Source organism: Triturus cristatus, chromosome 12 (assembly GCF_964204655.1).
Source record: "Triturus cristatus chromosome 12, aTriCri1.1, whole genome shotgun sequence".
Taxonomy (NCBI): Eukaryota; Metazoa; Chordata; class Amphibia; order Caudata; family Salamandridae; genus Triturus; species Triturus cristatus.
In genome coordinates, this window is record NC_140595.1 from 36,669,488 (window position 1) to 36,688,612 (window position 19,125).

Consider the following 19,125-nt stretch of genomic DNA (forward strand, 5'->3'; position numbering starts at 1 on the left):
GTGAGGTAAATAACCAGAACACGCCTACCATGAGCAAATCACAGCTGCCGTGGGACTAGAGGTGGGCGAGCCACTTGAAGCTTGAGCCAGGCTGGAGCCAGATGCTGGGCTCTGGCTCAGCTCGAGATCATCTTGGAACCTCGAGCCCAGAACGAGCCGAGTGGAATCTGCCTGCCACCCTCACTCTAACCTCGTGCACGAAGCTAAAAACAAAGCATTAACATTTGAAGTAAAAAGGAGAGGCAAATATATACCAATTTAGTGGCTGATTTGTACAAAGTGAAACCAGATATCCTGAGATTCATCCCAGCTTCTCTGCTTAAGCAAACTCTGTGATCCTGGGCAAATATTTTGCTTCACAAATCCCCCTTTTCTTCATTAGCCTCTCGATGAACCTACAATGTGCCTTGTTAATACCAAGCTGCTGCACGTTAAATAAACACACTGTTTTCAATTGTGAAGAGTCTTTATCAAAGTTTATGTGATTTTTGTTGCATGGTTTACATGGCAAACATTTTCAGGGCTCGGCTCGTGCACAAGCTCTTACAGCTGAGCCAGACCCTTGGCTCGACTCTGGTTCGGCATTCCCTGTTCATTTATTGACTTGCCCGCCCCTAAGGGAGAGTAACCTCCTTCAAACGAACCTGACAAAAAATTACCACACTTACTCTATAATTACAAAATCAGCACCCATGTTGCCTGACAATGCAATACACCCCCCCCCCCCAAAAAAAAAATAGTCACCACCTAAGACCATAAATGCAAACACAAGCTCCAGTCAAAATTAATTAAAAGGCCAAGTCATTTGCATATTTATATATATATAAACCATTTAAAATAACACTGTGTCGTTGCAGCTGCCGCTTTCCCATGCTGACATTTGAGTGACTGACTCCACCCCTTCTCTTCTTGCCTTTCCGTGGTGCTATCTCTCAGCAAATTTGCTCTGCCAGCCAGTCAGGCAGGCATTCAACTGACTGTTTACCAACCCTACGGGTCTTCAGATCGATCTAGATTTGTAAACAAATCCCCCCATTTAATTTCCCAACCTGTCATGTGACTGACTCTTCTCCAGCCCTTTGAGGGGCCCCTCACTGAAGAGCATTCTCAAACTCACAAAGCCATCACAGGAAGTTGCCTTCATAACTTTATCTGCTTGTTAATCCTTCTAGGAGCACCAAATCCATTTATTCTAGGCCATTAGGAGTCATATAAATAGAAAAATAGAAAAACACAAAATCCTAATAATGGGTTCTGGGCTTCATTGGACAGCTTCCTGCTGGTTCCATCCATAGGCCGCAGTGATGCAGGGCCAGAGGCAGCCAATCAGAGCAGAGTTCTGTGGAGTGCCCTGAGGGCAAGTTGTTTTCCCAGACATCAATTTTTCAGACCCAGCCTGTGGTGGGGGAGCTTCGAAAGTGATTCATTCACTTGTCAATGTTTCAGTAATTACATTAACCCCTTGTGGGAAGCAACGCCATTTCAAGGCACCGCACACATGGCGGCATATTGTATAGGGTAGCAGCGCCATAACAGAAGACCAAAAGGCCATTTCACCATCACACACCTACGAAAGAGGCCGGATGTACAAAGAGATGTTCTAAAAAACCAGTCACAATTTGCGACTAGTATTTTTGTGACCAGTACAGAAATGTACGACCCGACATAATAAGTCAGTACATGAAATTCCAATTCAAAGTGGGTCGCAAACCGGCTACTGCATGAAAATCACAGAGGTAGGTCATAAATTACAACTCACTCCAAATGGTGGCCATCAAGGGATAAGGACACGCGAGGATCAGCAGACCACCATGTCTGTCTCACTTTTAAATAAAGAAAACATTTTTTTTTAATGCAGCCTGTTTTCCTGAAAGAAAACAGGGCTGTGTGTAAAAACATCAGTTTACTTTATAAAAAATATTTTTTTAAGAGTTTGCAGTGGTCCACTCCCCAACCAATTGTGTTTAATATTTACAAAAGGGAAGGGACCCCCAAATGAGCAACCACCTACTAAGAGGTGTTGGTAACTGTTCAATGGTTTGCAACCAGAATTGCAGCTGCAAACGTTTAGTAGATCTGGTCCAAGGCGTTGCTGGCCACCAGACCACACCTGCGAGGGCTTTACCGGGTTCTACAGGATGCTGAAATAAACTAACCGCTACACAACGGCATCCACTTTAAATTACACCAGGCACTCATGGCCGTAACTTGCTGACATCGTTATGCTGCCCGCCACAATTTGCTATAACTAGCCCTGCTAGAACAGGGCTAACCTTAAAGCCATACATTGCCATGTTAGGCTTTCGCGTCAACCAATACTAAATTTAATGGCTGCAAAGCTTGCCTAAGGCCTCAGGGTCCTCTTGAGCTGAGATCTTTTTCCAACTTGAATTTTACCAACCATACATTATTGGTGAGCAGGCTTTTGGGGTCCTCCGCACTGCTGTGGTTAGCTCATCTCGACTGTTGGCGATTCTAACTCCGCACCCAAGGGTACTGCTTAATCGGCATCAAAAGCGTTTAGACAATTTTACCCTGAGCTAAACTATTCCAAAGAAGCTTGGTAAAGAAGGGAGTTCCTATTTAGCAAATATGTGTTTCGATATAAACTTGTTGAGGCAAATACACCCCAAGTTCTGAGCGACCACAGTCCAAGCTCGGAGAGAATCGCTAAAGCTGAAATATTGTTTCCTAGATTCAGGGTTAGCCGCCAAAACTTTCCCTTTAACCTTTCGAGCATCTACCATATCAGACCCTTTCAGAAGTTCCCATTCCAGACCTCTGCACCGTATAGGGTAACTGTACAACAACTGGATGTCTTTTGGACCTGGATGTAACGTCATGGGATATCAGATTCGCCTCACCCAATCCTATATCACAACTATCCCGACCCTATAGGGTTCTATAATGTCCCTTTGTTTCATGTCTGGGTGGGTTTTGGATTCCTGAATTTCCTTTTGTCTGATGATGCCAGCCACTTCTCAACTAATCCCGTATCATCAATAAATTCCCAAACATTAGCATTGCCAAATGTCCTTATATTTGCGGATGTCTAGAGTGGTGTTCCAGAACTTCTACATGAATGGTGGTTTCTACCTGGGTTTTGGTTTCCAGATGTCCCTTGGCTTTACAGGTGTCGCACTTTATCCTTGAAAATACGAAGTCGGATCTTAAACATGAATAAAGGTATTATTGATTGTCTGGTGGAATATGTTTGAGATGAATATCACGAAAAATACCGGGTGTATGGAAACTATTCACACCAAGTGAGCAGATCGTCTGGGACTATAGCTAGACTCAAGTAAGTGATTTATTGCATAAATTCACTCATACAGCTTTAACACATCCGATTCCCACACCAGCGCTCCCAAAGTTAAAAACACACGTGATCAAATGCATTATTCCCATAGCAACAATCACCAACAATTGGCATTCTAGAATGTTGCTTTGTTTGACGACATCAGCGCGGGTCTTGATATGTATTGTGACATCATTCACTGGACGGCCCCTTTAAGAATGAGCCATTCCGCAATTACAATTTTAAAAAACTGCGAAATGGTCTGATTGTTAACTGATTTTTGGCCCCTCTCATCCTTCCATTTAAAATTTCAATTACATTTCAATTAAACTGTGAAGGATGGAAAAATGGACAGAGAGATGGAAGATGGACGGATGGTTGGATTGATGGATAAATGGATCTACTGACCATCAGAAGTATATCCCAGTACAGCAATATGTACATTACATCTAACAGAGAGTTATTTTACACATGAGCCAATCCCCTACACTCGAGAAGAGTGGAGACATCTTATCTGACATATCGCGCATCTGCACGGTCCCAGGAGGGCTTTACAGTAGCTTGGAGAAATGCTTTGCAGAATATGTGAGGGAAGATCTCCTAAATTATAATTAAATGTTCCCCTCCTGCTCTATCTTTTGGCGTCTCCCAGCTGTGACACCACTTCAGCTTGCACAAGTCAATACTCTCGGCACCTTGAAGCGGGTGCGTGACAGTTGGTGGAGTAAATTGGGTGTGTGATTGTGCATTTCAAGCTCATTAGCTGTCTTAGAGTGCAGCTGTATACAAGTCAGGCGATCCAGCAGCCTGGATCCAAACATCGGCCTTCGTGCTGCTCATACTCCTACGATCACAGACATCCAAGCACCTGGTCACGTCTTCAGGAAACTCTCCATCGTTGGCGTCGGGCTGGCATCGCTATTCTGCAAGCATCCACCCTCGTCTTCCAAACACTTAGGACCAAGGGACTTCAAGAACCCAAAATAACCGAACGATCTTGTATCCCACCCTAGAGATGTGTCTCCTCCTAGCAACAACTGCATAAATTATACAAATTAAGGCAGTTCTGGGACGCCAATGAGGCAGATGTTTTGTAAGCAATCTTTGCCAAATTGATGCCTTGGGAGGGAAAGCAAATTTAACTTTCATCGATTTCCAAGGATTTGCAAATCTTCCAACATTTATGACTTTTTTAATGAAAACTAACACTAAGGCGCCGGCGTGACAGCTGGTTTAAAATATTCAGCATCTGCAGTTAGCTTTATGACCCTAACCACAGAATTCTATCAGAGACTCATACAAACTCATGCCGTGAGACTTCAACCTAAAACGATAATGCTATCTTGAAATACCTTCAATTTTCTACTTTCAAATTTTTGTAACACAAGGAGCACTAAAGTGTACCTTCAAAAGCCAGATGTAATGCAGTTTTTTATACATATCCCTACGGATTGATAGCTTTGAACCTTACGATTAATGTCATCCTGTCTCTTCTATTGCAGTTTAGCATAAAATATTTGTCAGTATAAAAAAGTTGGACAAAATTAGAGAAAAGGTGTACAAAAACTGAAAAAAAGATCATCATCTTATGCAAACAGAATGCTTGAAAGAAAAATAATGTAGCTTTTATAGGTATGAGAATATGGCAGACTTCAAAACCACACAAAGTTGTAAAGTTTGTTTGATGCCTTTGCAAACTGGAGACAAATTCAATTTCCTTTTTGCTTGGCAAGGGTTTCCTCTGGTTTTTTCTTCTTTAAAACAGTTTTCAGTCTAAACACTTTTGCATCAAAAGTTGAGTAATAATAATTTTTAACAATCGTATAAGGAATTTATTTAAAAAAAGATGTTGCAAGGGCTGTGGTTGAGTAGCAGTGAGTCCGCACTGAGATGAAGTCCCATTACTTGTTATACTACCCCCCTTTCACTCTCCTTGGGGCAACCCCCCCTTCTACTCCACACACCCTGCTCTTCAGCCCCCATTACTCACTTCACCTTGTCATACTCTATTATGGGGGCAAAATCTGACCATTTGCATGGTTCTAAAGATTCTGCTCATATCACCAACTTTGATTGCTGTTTGGTAGATAGCTCCCTCGTGTGGCAGTAATGTGCAATAGGCCGTGTTCTTGCTTTTCCCTGGGTTGAATTGACTATGCTCCTGTCACTATCTAGATAACTGGGACAGGACATGTCTATAACCACTCCCATAAACATTCCACGCAGTACACATATCCTACAAAGCAGCATATTGCTCCCTAGACATGCCATGTGTAAACTAGAAGTGTTCAAAAAAGTGACATCGATTTGTGAAATTCCATAAAAAGTTTACAAAATTTTAGAGCGCAATTTGCTTTATGAGCATTTTGTGCAGTGTTTTTTTACACAATAGTTTGTACTTCACATAAAAATGTCCTGAAATACCGACAGGAGACTGGTTCAAGTAGAACATGATTCTTTGTGGAGACACTGAGCCAAAAAACCTCCGATAAACAAAACCCAAAAAATTACATAGACGTGCCAATGCAAAATTTGGTGAATTTGTTCGAATTTCATATAACATGACATTTAGAAATCGCACAAATGTTGCCAGGGTCATTAAAATTTGGCTAAGTGCCAGTGAAGCATCCGAAAGAGTGTAACACACGGCACGTCTCACGTCCACTAGGGTAATCCAAAGATACCACACATGTGCAAGCCCATGTCCTAAACCATGTCTCTGTCCCGGGCAATGATCAAGTGATCAACCTAAGAGATTCCGAAACAACCAACAGATGTCTTTGAAAGAGCTCTCAGAAGCCAACAAAACACACCCACCGCTCATTGAACATGAACCCGACACAGAGCCTGAGACAGACCTGAAGACAATGTCCAGAACTTATCAGCAGAGGATATCCCAGACAAGAATGAAAGTACATCAAAGAGTGGGTTTAACAGGGCACAGAATCTTCCATCCCATGCATGGGGCAGGCTCACTCTTTGCAGATGGATGTTTATCAATCAGAGCCTGGCAAGGTGAGAAAACAAAGTCTGGAAAAGATTTGACAATGTCAAAATTCATTTACAATAAAACATTTTTAATATTTTTTGTTTTAATTTTGAAATGTGTAAAAGGTTGGGGGAGATCTCAGACTAAGCTCAGCTTTAGGGAAAGGATTAGGATTGGCTAGAACAATACTAGGATGTGATGAAGGACCTGTTGTAAGGCAAGATTAAAGAGTAGGGCAGGGTGTGTGTCGGGGCTGAGCACTGGCCCACATTACGAGTGGTCCGTAAATTAAGATGGGTCCATCAAGGGAGTCCCCAGCCTATCGGAGTTAGAAGTTTTGTTTTTTCACATGTTGTTTCACCTGGTGATAGAAATTGAAATCTCTATGTGAAGTATGAGGGTAAAACATGCGAGAATTGGCCAGGAATGACCGATTCTGACTAGTTATTCCCTAAAAACTTGCACTTTCTGTTATTTTCCCTGCCCCCATAATTACTGGGACCTCTGGTAATGGTATTCTATGCCTCAGTGTTAGGGATAGCATTAGTCTATCGATAAGGATTAGACAGGGTTCCGGTTAGAGCTACCATTGGTTAGTAAGTAAGTGTTTGCTAAGTTAAAGGTTAGAATTAGGCTGGGGTAAGGGCTAGGCTTTGGACTCTGGTTTTGGGTGGGGGAATGGTGTGAGTTAGGGATAGTTATTAGTGTTAGTCCTGTGATGTTGGGTTAGGCTAAAGTATCTTTTAAAAAAAATTTATTTTAGAGTTTTATATAACACAAACTAGACCCAAAGATATCGGGTATCAGAGCGCTTTACATAGCACCAGTTTTGTTACATAAGGACACAGATGAGAACTTACAGTAACAGAATGTAACATTTAGAAAAATGAACAAATAACTAAGGGTAGGCGGAACTCGCAGAGTAACATAAAAATTCTGCAAGATTCTGTGGCGTTCCGCAAGCGGGCAGAAATCAGTATGTTATGCTGCTTGCACTGAGTTTTAGCTCTGGGAGCTTGTTCTGCGCTGCAAGTGCGGATGGCACCATGCGGCACACCAGAGGACACTGCTACTTTGCTGCTGCTCAAGCAGATTTTCTACACGAGCGGCAGCTTTCTCACCGCGAACAGTTGAAGCAGCCGGTGTTGAGAAAATCTCACCGGGTGCCATTTTAGCGCCCGAAAATCACAATAGGGTTTGCCAATTCTCGCACGCATTCACCAACTTAACATTGGCCAGCCGAGAGCGAGAAAAAACTCAACTTGTGCAGCGGTTGGCAGAGTTTTGCTGGATCTCTGCAATTAATCATAACGCCGAGTGGGCAGAACTCGATGATCTCCGAAGGCGGGGCTGAATTTATCACCCATCCCTACAAATAACCAACTTTTACTTAGGGAAACTTGTTAACAATTATATAAAATATACTAAAATTTGAACGAAATATTTCAAACTTTTTATTCAAACATTTGCCCTTTTTAACTTATTATTTACATTTTTGGACCCACTATCTTGAATGTGTTTGCCATTATTATTTTCCCTCATAGTGCAGTTAGCAAGGGCACTACACCTTGCGAAAGCCATTTGTAGCAGTGTGCGATGTTGGCAAGCCTCGTCATCAACAAACAGATTTAGTTTTTGTTTTTTTACTTTGCCCACTTCTGTTACATAACACTTTGATAAAGTTTTCTTTGTTTTTAAAAAAAAAAAAGAAAGAAAATTAAAACTGTGACAACCAATGTTCCCTCTAATTTTTTTCCTCTGTGTGCGGCAGTTTGAGGTCTTTGTGCAATCCACCCATGGCAATGTGCGCCAAGAACCCGACCGTATGTGTGGGTGCAGCGACAGGGGTTCTGACATTGGGGTTCCTGCTTGATTGTGCAGATAAATGACCTAGGTACTGGAACAGAGGAGGCCTGTTTGATGGGGAAGGCAGGGCTGGACCGGGAACCCAAAGTAGCCCTGGCAATTTTGCCACACCGGATCCCACCCACCAGGGGCGGGGTGACGGGGGTCGGGGGGGGCAAGTGTCAAGCACTACTGCTGAAAACCGGTCCCCAGCACTGATGCTTTTGTTACTGAGGTCCCATATTGCAGCATCGCTGCAAAACTGCCCCCAGTGACAAAACTGGCCCCCACTGCTACAAAACTGACCCCCACCCTTCCAGCCTCCCAGGCAAACGCCCGATGCTTGCTAAGGCCAGTCCAGCCAGGGGGTTGGCCTTCGTATTGGTGATTGGCGTACAATGGTTGTGTTATGTTCGAAATGAGAAAGTGCAGTGCAGAGAATCTGCAACCACGACAAAGCTACACTAAGATATATTAGGAAACCGGGGCAACCGGCCTCATTTCATAGTGCCAGTGAACCTCTTCTTTCCTAACTAACTACACAGCGGCGCCTCGGGGACATCTTAAGGACTTAGAGTTCCTGGAACAGCTGTAACTGGAAGCCCTAAAAGAGACGTTTCTTTGGCAAAAGCTGGATCCAATGATGGCTGTCCATCTCCAGATGGTAGGTCAGGGCGAGTGTAGTCCCTACTTTTGTCATTATTGTACTTCACATTTAAATTCACCAATTTAGAAAAAGCAATCCTCCGAGTACAGCAGGCATTATATATATTTTGTCCGTCCAAGGCTAATTTTGCTTGCTGTGCGTTTACTGGTTCACCATACTGCAGCAAAGCTTGAAATTGATTAGTCTTAGTAAATGTAATAATCTTCAAGACCGCACCAAACTTTGAAAATATCTGGTGAAGGACATCAAGTGTCACAGGATAGTACATGTTGTCAATAATTATTCTTAAAACTGGACTCTGACCAGAAAAAACTGAAATGTGGCCAGTTGTCCCAGCTGGAGAGGAATTCGATGTATGTACGGATGTCACAGCCTGAAGAACGGCCGGAGCTCGCTGATATAATGCACCGTCTGTTTTCAACTCCTTATGATTAGAGTACTGGATAAAGACAGGTTGGTTACGAAGACTGGGAGTCATTGTTGTGTAGTAATTAACCACTGTGATTGCTGCCTCTTCACTACCCATATTCAAAAACGCCGGATTTTTTCCCTTCAGCATAAGGATGTTGGTAACTTTCCCAAAAGCAAACCTAAAGCAATTACTTACTTCTCCAGGGCCGGACTGGCCGTAGCGGGCACCGGGCAATCCCCCAGTGCGACGCAGTGGTGGGGGCCAGTTTTGGGCCCCTGGGGGCCGTTTTTGTTACAGGGCCGTAAAATCGGCCAAAAAACGGCCCCGGGGGAGCTGGCCGAGCTCTTTGTCAGGGCCGGTTTTGGTTCCCAGTCCGGCCCTGTCCGTCTCTGTTACTTCACTTGGCAACTTCCAAATGTGGAGGACCCTGGAAGGTGCAGCATCTATGTTATCCTCTCCTTTAAATTTCTTACTATCATTACCATTAGCCGTAACAAAGATTGCTGCTCATATTAGAATTTGGCCCGTTAAGCTCACTTCCTGAAAGCAGTTCGTCTGATCCTCTCTTCACACCAACTGCAACATCAGAGACAATGCCGTCCATTGCCGAACAGGTCGCCGCTGTGATAGTAAGTACAACGATGCAACCGCCTCCGACAAACAGCGATAAAACTGAATTTCTTCTCTTAAAGGAGCGCGGCTGCGGGCTGATAGTGGGCCACTGTAAAAATATTTATTAAGTGCAGTGCATTACGGTGCTGCAATTAACAAATATTTTCACAAAGGCCCACAAACAGCCCCCAGCCGCACTTCATTAAGAAGGAAAAACAGCAGCAAGTGCAGGAGCCACCGCAACCAGGAAATTACCATTTTTCACGCCTCTCGCGTTATAAAAGCAGCAGCGCGAATGCTCTCCTGGGATGTGCTGTGGGTGCGCGCTCCACACGCAGCACTGCGCGCTCGGGGGAAACAGGCTGGCGCGCACGTTACTGGGTACACTAGTGACAACGTGTAGGTTTAACAACTAAAAACAAAACATACATTCAGAAAAAATCTCCTACAAAACAGCAGGATGGGCTTGAAAAAAATCTCTTATCAACACATTTTATGGCAAAAGTTTGCATGCAGGTGAAGCAGTGAGAAGGGACATTTTTTTAGGAGTTTTTAACTTTGCATTACTGTGTTAGCTGAATTTTAATTCTATAACCACCTAGGGCCATATGTATGAACACATTTTCCCATAGACACAGAATGGGTAAAACCCTTTCATACATATGGCCCCTACTGCTTAACTCGAAACCCAGCTGGGTTGAGATTAGGAGGAAACATTTCCGAGAAAAGTATGAGGCTGGGTTAGTGGTAAACCCACATGATCGAGGCTTCGTATAGAAGATGTCCTTTACGCCAAGGCCCGCATCATCAGTTGGTCGTAACTAAGGGCGGGACTTACCATAACTGGTAAATATTACCAATACCTTGGGATGAGGTTTTAACTGGGTGTAGTAAATATCTCCTAAAGCAAGTTTTAACCCCAGAAATAAGACATAACTTGCAGACTTTCTATTTATCGAACAGAAATCCATGTTTTGTGTTGTTTTTCCCTGATACATGTTGCCAAATTCCTAGGTATAATTAGGGCCAAACATCAAATCCTGTTTTCTGTTTTAAGATCATGGTCAGCCTGGAGTAATACTGTCTTAAAGAGTTTAGATGGCAGACAGGCTGATCAAAAACATGAAATCAATGCCAATTCAAGACTTGGCAAGGACGGGTGCCGCTGTGCGAGTGGGGCATGCTCAGACTCGCCGGTGCCAGCAGAAGGAATCCCAAACACAGCTCCAGGTAAACCAAGCGCAGTGGTGCAATGATGCAGGTAATGAGGTTAGCAGGAAGGCGGAAGACAGCAGGGGGTCTAACGTATCACGTGATCCAGGATAGAGCGTCTTCTAAGATGACCTTCAAGAGGACAATCACCAGAGAGGGATATGAAGTGCTAGTGGGAGACGACCAATGAGGGGAAACCAACTGCTCTTGGCACTTACAACTGGTTGTCAGAATAGTGAATACAAAAATATTGTGCTACAAAAATATCTTAGCCAGGATATCAAAATAATATGACAGTGCCACCAACTCAGAGCATAGAGTGAAAAACTCTGGAATTTGTTGAATCTTACCCTGAGGGCAGAACTCAGTCACCTCCCTTTAAGAAAACTCTTGAACACTGAACGCTTCAAGTAGGCACTTTCTTGAACCTTTGAGTCCAGTTTAGGTCAGTCATCTTACTAGACAATATATTCGAAAACGTAACCGGGAAAATTTACATTTCCCCCCTTACTTTTTGTGTTTTCCAATTCATCCTAGAGATATGAGGTTTGTATAAAAAAACTGTCCCCAGCTTTCAATTTAATATGAATGTTGAATTGGGTTGTGCGAAATCGCATAATTTTATATCTGAAATTATGCAAAATGCTGGAATAATTACATGAAATTAAGCATACATTACACCAACTGCACTTTCGGTTTCTGGAGTGAAAATTGAACAGGAGGGCGTACGTCACGTTCAAAAGTCACTTGAGATAAAAGCAAGCGGACTAGCTAGAGCAGAAAATGCTTTGTACAAAACTGTTATGCTCGAACCTGTCTCACACAAGACATTTTCCCGCCCAAAGCAATCCCCTGAAGCAAAAACATGTGCGCAATTTCATTTTTGCTCAATTTCTGACGTTTTGCAATTGCATAATGCAAAACCGCACAAATGACGCAAAATGAGGCGCGCATATCGGACATTTCACACGGGCCAGTTGTTGATCAATAACCATGTGTCTGACCTGTGCAGTCTTCTGCTGTTGCCAAGCACGTACTCAGCAGGAAAAAATCAATGTATGTATTGCAGGTGAGATAATGGCCAGATGTATCAAAGGGTTTTACCCATTCTGTGTCTATGGGAAAATGTGTTCATACATATGGCCCTTACTGACGAGCCACTCCTGAGCTGTTTTTGCAAACTTCAATTGGTGCAAAGACCATAAGAGGTGTGACACATTTTGAAACACTGAACAACCTAGACCACAAAGTGGACATCTCAGGAGGTCAACATTACCACTAAACAACCTTCTTGCCTAAATGCACTGCTGTCAACAGGATAACACACTCAGACAGTCTTTCTCTGGTAGTGGCTAAACTGCAAGGACCCACGCCAGCCCCTACTGAACAAACCCACGCCAGTGCACCTTCAAAAGAGCTCTACTGTTTACTAGTCCAAATGCGCTTCATCCTATGATCCGTACCCCTGGCATCCTTCTGTTAGAAGCTGTAACGTCTTACGTCAACTCAACGTATCACCTTACTCAATGTATGTTTCGGTTGCTTGTGTAACTATGTTTTGTGTCACAGTGTAAAGAACACTCCTACACAGTTGAGAATGGCTTGCACTATATAAATCCACAAACTGATAGATTTAAAAAAAAAAAAAAAAGATATTTGCACTTTTAACATTGTGTATGTGCACGGTACACCTCAAACAATTCACTCTCCATTGTCAAAATCCTTGACACTTAAAAGAGGGATAAAAATGTTTTCTTCAACCATTGAAATTATTAATTTATAATTCATTGAAACCTGCGCTATAAAACCTTGGCTTTAATATACCTATTACAGTCAAGATGTGATGTAATAAAAAAATCACATAGCTGCTCCACAGTAGGAACGTATTACAGTTACGTCGGGAAATCCCAATGCCTGCTGCTAGAGCCAGTTGCCAAGGTGAAAAACATTTCACAGAGCATAATTACAGTTGTAATTTATTGTGTAATGTCTTTTCATTCTTCTGAGCTGTTTTTCTAAGTTGAACAGTGATCAGCAGAAACAAGATATTCCTGGTAATATGTTCATTGTTTTCAATGCTATAGGTCATTACAGGAAATACAGATTCTTCCTGCATTGTTCTACAGATTCAGAGATACAGAACTATCTTCAATTTGATTTACATTACACTGATTCTAAAATCAGTTGAGACAAATTACTAGTTTGCTTTTTAAAGCGTTTATTTCACATCACAGAGACTGTTTTTGTTTTTCATGTCTACAATCAAAATGTTTCTTTCATATGCAGGAGCAAGACCGAAAGGTTTTGCGAGAAGAGTAATGGCGTGACTGTGTATTATAAGGAATAAAATACCCTTATCCATATGATCAAAGGATATTGAAAGACCCCTCCGAGTTCCATGGCTTTACAGAAACTCAGCATTTGGTCTCATCACTCCTCCCTGACATGCATTATCCTTATAATGAATTACATGGGGCACTGATTCCCATATGTTTTTTTATTATATCTTTGACAAAATTCCCCATCAAACACTTTTTTGCAGGAAAATTCTCCTACAACACGTCAATCTTTTAGAAGAATAAGTGCAAAAACTCTTAGGAATGTTCACTTAATGTGCTTAAAAAAAATTGCAACTAAATATACTTGTAGAATTTTATCTCGCTTAAGCCTGTTATAAGCATCACTAATCTCTTTAGATTTCCAAAGTATTACACACAATTTCATTGAGTGTGCAGTGGTGAAGTCCTTCAATTTATCACGTCTCTATAGCAGTACATCAATTGTGAATTAGTCAGAGTGAAACGTCACCAAATTGTGTGATTATCACATGGTTGGGTAACATGCAGATTGTATCAACAACTTAGAACTGTTGTGAATGATATTAGTGACCACCCAAACCTGTGGGTGGATGCATAATATTTTAATATTGACTATGGAGGGCAAGATCAAGTTCTGGGTCTGCTTCCACCAAGCCTTACACAAAGCCAGGGGATCACAAACTGGGTACCCACTGTTGTGCATTGTGGTCTCAGAGTGTAGACCAGAAGAGTTTGTAGGTTTGAAGATGTTTACCACTCCACTTAACTAAAGACGTGTGCTCCTTGCCAAAGCACCGTAGAATGTTGTGCCTTATAAGAATCCTTCTGATAGTTATTATCTAAATTGATGTAGGATAATAATAATAATAATAATCCACATTTGTAAAGCGTGAACAATCACCCGTAAGGGTCTCTAAGTGCCGTCGGGAAGATTAAGCAAGCTATTGGCCAGAGTCACATGGTGCTGGGCTAATCTGCCGCTGGTGCCGGGAATCGAACCGTGATCCCCAGATTCCGGAGTAAGTCACCCTGGCCACAACGCCACACCTCTTCCCTCTCAGGATGAGTAGCTGAACAATCAAATGGACCACAGACACATGTGTATTTGATATATAAAAGAATTTGGCAAAGATATTGCATTTTAAAAACCCAGTTGTCCTACCTCTGATGTGAGGAAAGACATAGTCCGACTCCTCCTCATTTTGAAGCTGTTTCGCTACAACGCACTTCCTCTTCCTGCAATAAAAAAAATCAGAATAAATACATTTTCTTACCACCGCAGCCAATACCTATCAGCAGTGCTTAATTTGTAGAAAAATAAGTGCCAGGGCTCTCATCAGGGGGCCACTGGAGCTTGCACAACACATTGCCCCCACCATGCTGCCAATGCCATCACACTCCTACAAGTGTGACAGTTCGGACTATTTCAGCCCCCAGAGCAATAAGGATGGCTTGGGAGGCTGGTAATAGTCATTTTTAATGTATATTGAATTAATAATTAACTGTTGTTGTGGCCTTCTCTAAATTAGCCAGATGGCGCCACCTTGTGGAAGACTGTCACAAGCACCGGTGTTGACAATTAAGTGCTGAGCACCAGAAACCACTGGCTCAAATTAAGGACTGCCTATCAAAATGCTGAACAAATATATTAACATTATAATTTCACATTTAGCAAGAGTTTGGAGGTGAGCATTTAAACTCAGAAATAAGTTACACTCGCTGTTGGGATCATGCTACAGAGACTCACTGTACCAGCCTTGAACTGCTTACCAGTCCATTGCATTCTGGGAGCTTTAGTTTGGTTCACTACAAGTAAGTAAGTTAAATTGTGAGGATTTGATTGTTTTGAAAAAGGACAGTCTGTAAACTCCGAGTCTCTATTAAAGGGTTGTGTGTACATAGTATGAAGTGTTGTATTGTATATGTGTAATTTTCATCTGCACCCTGAGCTGATAACAGCCTCTGAAATGTATCGTACAATGATAAGCGGATTCATCACGGCCTAGGGCAAAAAGGCCAGAAAATCTAGAGACACATTGCAAAGACATTTGCATCATATATACTAAAATCACTTTCATATTTTCACTATACTAATTCACCACTAATCCTTTATGGGTGCCGGAGTAGCATGCTACTTTCTGCAAAAGTGCTTCAATGCCTCATCAGGGGTAGTAAGCGCTATATAAATTCAATTACAGTACAATACAATAAGTGCGCTATCACGCATTATAATGAGATCAGCACATATGTGTGTGAGTGTGAAGCGTGTTGATATGAAACAGAGTGTCTTTGTTCACTTCAAACTAAACGCTAAGAGATATATTGGATGGAAGGGAAGGATTTGTTAAAACCATCAGTTGAGAGAAGAGAGTCAGGGCTGGTGAAACTGCTACTCCTTCCTCTCCAATAAAGCACATAGAAACCAAACTAGGGAGCTACTCGCTTTCTTTATTAAATGAGGGTCAAGTGCGACTTAGCAGTCTTTTATCAACCCTAACACTTCTGATTTCGCACTGAGCAGTTACGATAGCTCAGAGGGTTAATGCACCTGCAGTGTAGAAAAGTATCCTAAATTCAAGTCAAGTTTGAATTCCATTTGAGGGTGACTCTTTCGTCATCCATGATTAATGAAACAATTACCATTAAGTCAGGTACAGACTTGCCAACTCACACGGCGCCACCGTGTGTCACGTGATTCCAGATCACGGTCAGCCAATGATGAGCTGCAGTCACACTTGGAAAGACGAGCTGGACACCATGGCAGGAAGTAACTTTCCAGCTTACTTTTGGAGGCAGTAATTAGGGGTGTGAAAACACACAAGATATAGGCGACAACTCTTTGTTTTATTTTTTGAGAGGGTGTGGAATGGGGGAGGGGCAGAGTGACCCCTTAGGTAGTTCTCAGCAGGAGCCCTCGCCCCTCTAAGGCGAGATCTCAACCCTCCAAGGCCCTGCCCTCTCCTCACATGCTGAAATATATTTATATGTTTGTAGGTCTGAAGTAATAGTGTTGCCTGTCCTATAAAGCGCCACGAAGGTGTAAATTCATGACAGCGCGCTCTGAAAAAACAGTGATGTTATTTTGTGCTGTAAAATCTCAGAATGTTTTAAAAATTCGTTTTTTTCCACGACAGGCTCTGTAATCAATCCGCAGCCTCCACCCAACAGCGCACTTTCTAAACTAAACTGGCTTAATAATATTTTTACTAGTTACAGGGACAGTTTGAATGTCAAAGAGTTGACTTGCAGTTAACTTGTTCAGCTCTTTTTAAAAACACTTTCCTGCAATCATGTGAATTTACCAGAGGGTGGCGCTCTCTGCTGAGGTTAAGGATTGTTCCTTGTATACCAGAGGCATATTTAATCATAGGAAATATGCTTGAACGTCTTTGAAACGTTTTCTAATGTGTGCAGGAAAATAGATCAGCAGGAAATCTGAGACATTTTTGAGGCAGGTGAAACTTGCAAATATTCTTTAGCACAATCTTAATGCCATATGTTGTACAGAGAGGAGGAGGTATTTCTGGTCCATGTCATCAGCCAATCAGCAGGCTGAGAAAACTTTTAATATGCAAATAACTTCCATAGCAGAACAATTTACCCTGTGCCCACAGTGTGCAATGGCCTGGTTGGATTATCCTATGGTAATAAATTTAATGTTTTTGTTGTTTATTTTGCCAGTGCAGATAGTAACCATGCTGGCAGTCTCTTAAACCAGAAATAGTTCAGTTTTCAGAGTTTTACAGCCACAAATAGCTTGCTTCAGGTCTCAGGTTGTGGTGAGGGCATTCCACAATCTGGGTCCTTCTACTCCTAAGAGCCTGCCTCTGTGTTTCACCCAGTTTTAGGTGTGTCGGTTGATGAGATGTGCTGACACCATGTTTGGGGTGTGACGCCACCCAAATAAAGGCATTCTTGGCTTGGTAGTTGGGTCTCAGGGCCAAGAGTCGGGTCTGTTTTGTCTGTGTCTACTTCTCTCATCGTGTACCAAGAATAAAAGACAAAATAGAGACCTTTGATGTATAACTGGTGAGGGAGAGACAGAGATATACACCTAGTGACTGAATTTCAAAATGTGAAACCAAATAACCTGCAATCAATAACAGCTTCCCTCTTGTCCAAATTGTGTGACCCTGGGCAAACCTTTTATTGCAGTCTCCTTTTAATTTTTTATCACACACAAATACACTTCTAAATACTTGAGTTCAGTATGTGCGCTGTAAGAGCACTTTTTATGTTTGATGTAATAAACTCTAACATTGCTCGACCTATAATAAGAACATGGGACACATTTAGGGTTTTCTGACTTGCTTCTTAGTTCACTGATGGCATTGTTTTTGGAGGGGGGAGCGAGCCCTTTATGTTTCTAGGTTTCTGTTTAAAAATTCACTTTTCATAAATGTCAGTGATATACCCTGATGTAGTAAGGTGAAACGCTTCTGCATGTTAAAGAAATACACTTTTTTTGAATTCTGAAGAGTCTGTATCGTATATTTACATTACGTTTGTTGCAAGACATACATGCCAAACATTTGCATGGTTCGGGCCATGCGTGGGCTCTTGGCACTAATCCTTAACCTTAGCTCGGCTCTGGCTCGTCCAAATAATTTGCTGGCACACCCACCTCTATTAATAATTTAGGATTAGTACATAGGGCCATCAGTCACTTGATAAAATGATTTGTAAAAGGCAAGGACTGGAAACTTGGAGCCCTGCCTACATGCACAATGTCACAGCTCTAGCATTAAGGCTTCTTGTAACCGATACGTAGGAGAGTGCATGTAGTGAAAATACATTTTAAGTAAGTGATCCGAGTTCAGGATCTACAGGCCACTGTGTTGCACGTACACATGAGTTTCCAGGAAGAACTACTGTGAGAAGTTGGCCTGGCATATACTGTCTCCTAGTTATAGGGACACCTTGCACCAGTCCAATTCGACTCTTATTGATGATAGGTTTAAGACAACCTTTAAAGAAAGCTATCCTAGTGGTAGCTGTGGAGAGCAGCCTTCAGGCTAAGTCTTGAAGGAGTGTTAAGCTTACTGTTTTACCATAATAACCTCTTGAATAACCAAATGAAAGAGTAGCCCTCACAGGTATATATATAAAATATATGTATTTATTCTAGACAGAATCCCACAGTCTCTTTATGAAGCTGTGGCAAAGTTACAATATCAAACAAGCATTGATAGGCACAATAAATAGCACTATTAACATTGGGCCCCAGGGGAGGACCAAACCATATACTAAAAAAATGGTATAAGAAACACGACAATTCTACAGGCAATGCCTAGGGCATTCAGGATCGCTGGCCCCTTAAGAATCCACCCCAGGTTATGAGGAAGCGGACTCACGGGAGGCGCGTGCAGTGGAAGTAGCTGCTATCGGGATCTCTATTACAGCCTATGGAGAATGTCGCGGTTGGAAATAAACAGTTTAAAAATACTTCTAGCAGGAGTACAAAGTTAAAACTTTAGACTTAAGCTTTTGAAGAGCCCACTACCACGAGAGTACCGAGGTACCACTGTTACCTGCCCCAGGGAAGCCGGGTGCATAGGTCGTTTCTGCTGTCAGGTCGCGGGCTGATTTTCAATGGGAAAATAGTCAAAAGTTCTGCTAGCCAAAAGCGTCGATGATTCCGTGAAGATCAAAGATGTGAAGATTGTAGAGAAGAACCTGAAAGCAGAGGGGACAGAGTCTGGGTCACGGTAAAAGTGACCAGGAGGCTCAAAGCAAAGAGCCCTTCGATGTTGGGTGCTTCAGGTGGAAAGT

At 42.3% G+C, this 19,125-nt stretch overlaps 1 protein-coding gene and 1 pseudogene across 4 annotated transcripts in view; both read right to left on the bottom strand.

The window, feature by feature from the left end:
- PDE4C (phosphodiesterase 4C) overlaps positions 1 to 19,125 on the bottom strand; it is an 895,999-nt gene that overhangs the window by 747,500 nt on the left and 129,374 nt on the right. For all 4 annotated transcript variants that reach the window (XM_085638143.1, XM_085638146.1, XM_085638144.1 and 1 more), the window contains exon 2: positions 14,516 to 14,589. In XM_085638143.1, the coding sequence (XP_085494269.1) occupies positions 14,516 to 14,554 (39 nt within the window). In that variant the 5' untranslated portion in view covers positions 14,555 to 14,589. The remainder of the gene's footprint in view (positions 1 to 14,515; positions 14,590 to 19,125) is intronic.
- Positions 8,696 to 9,833, bottom strand: LOC146772336 (polypyrimidine tract-binding protein 2-like; annotated as a pseudogene).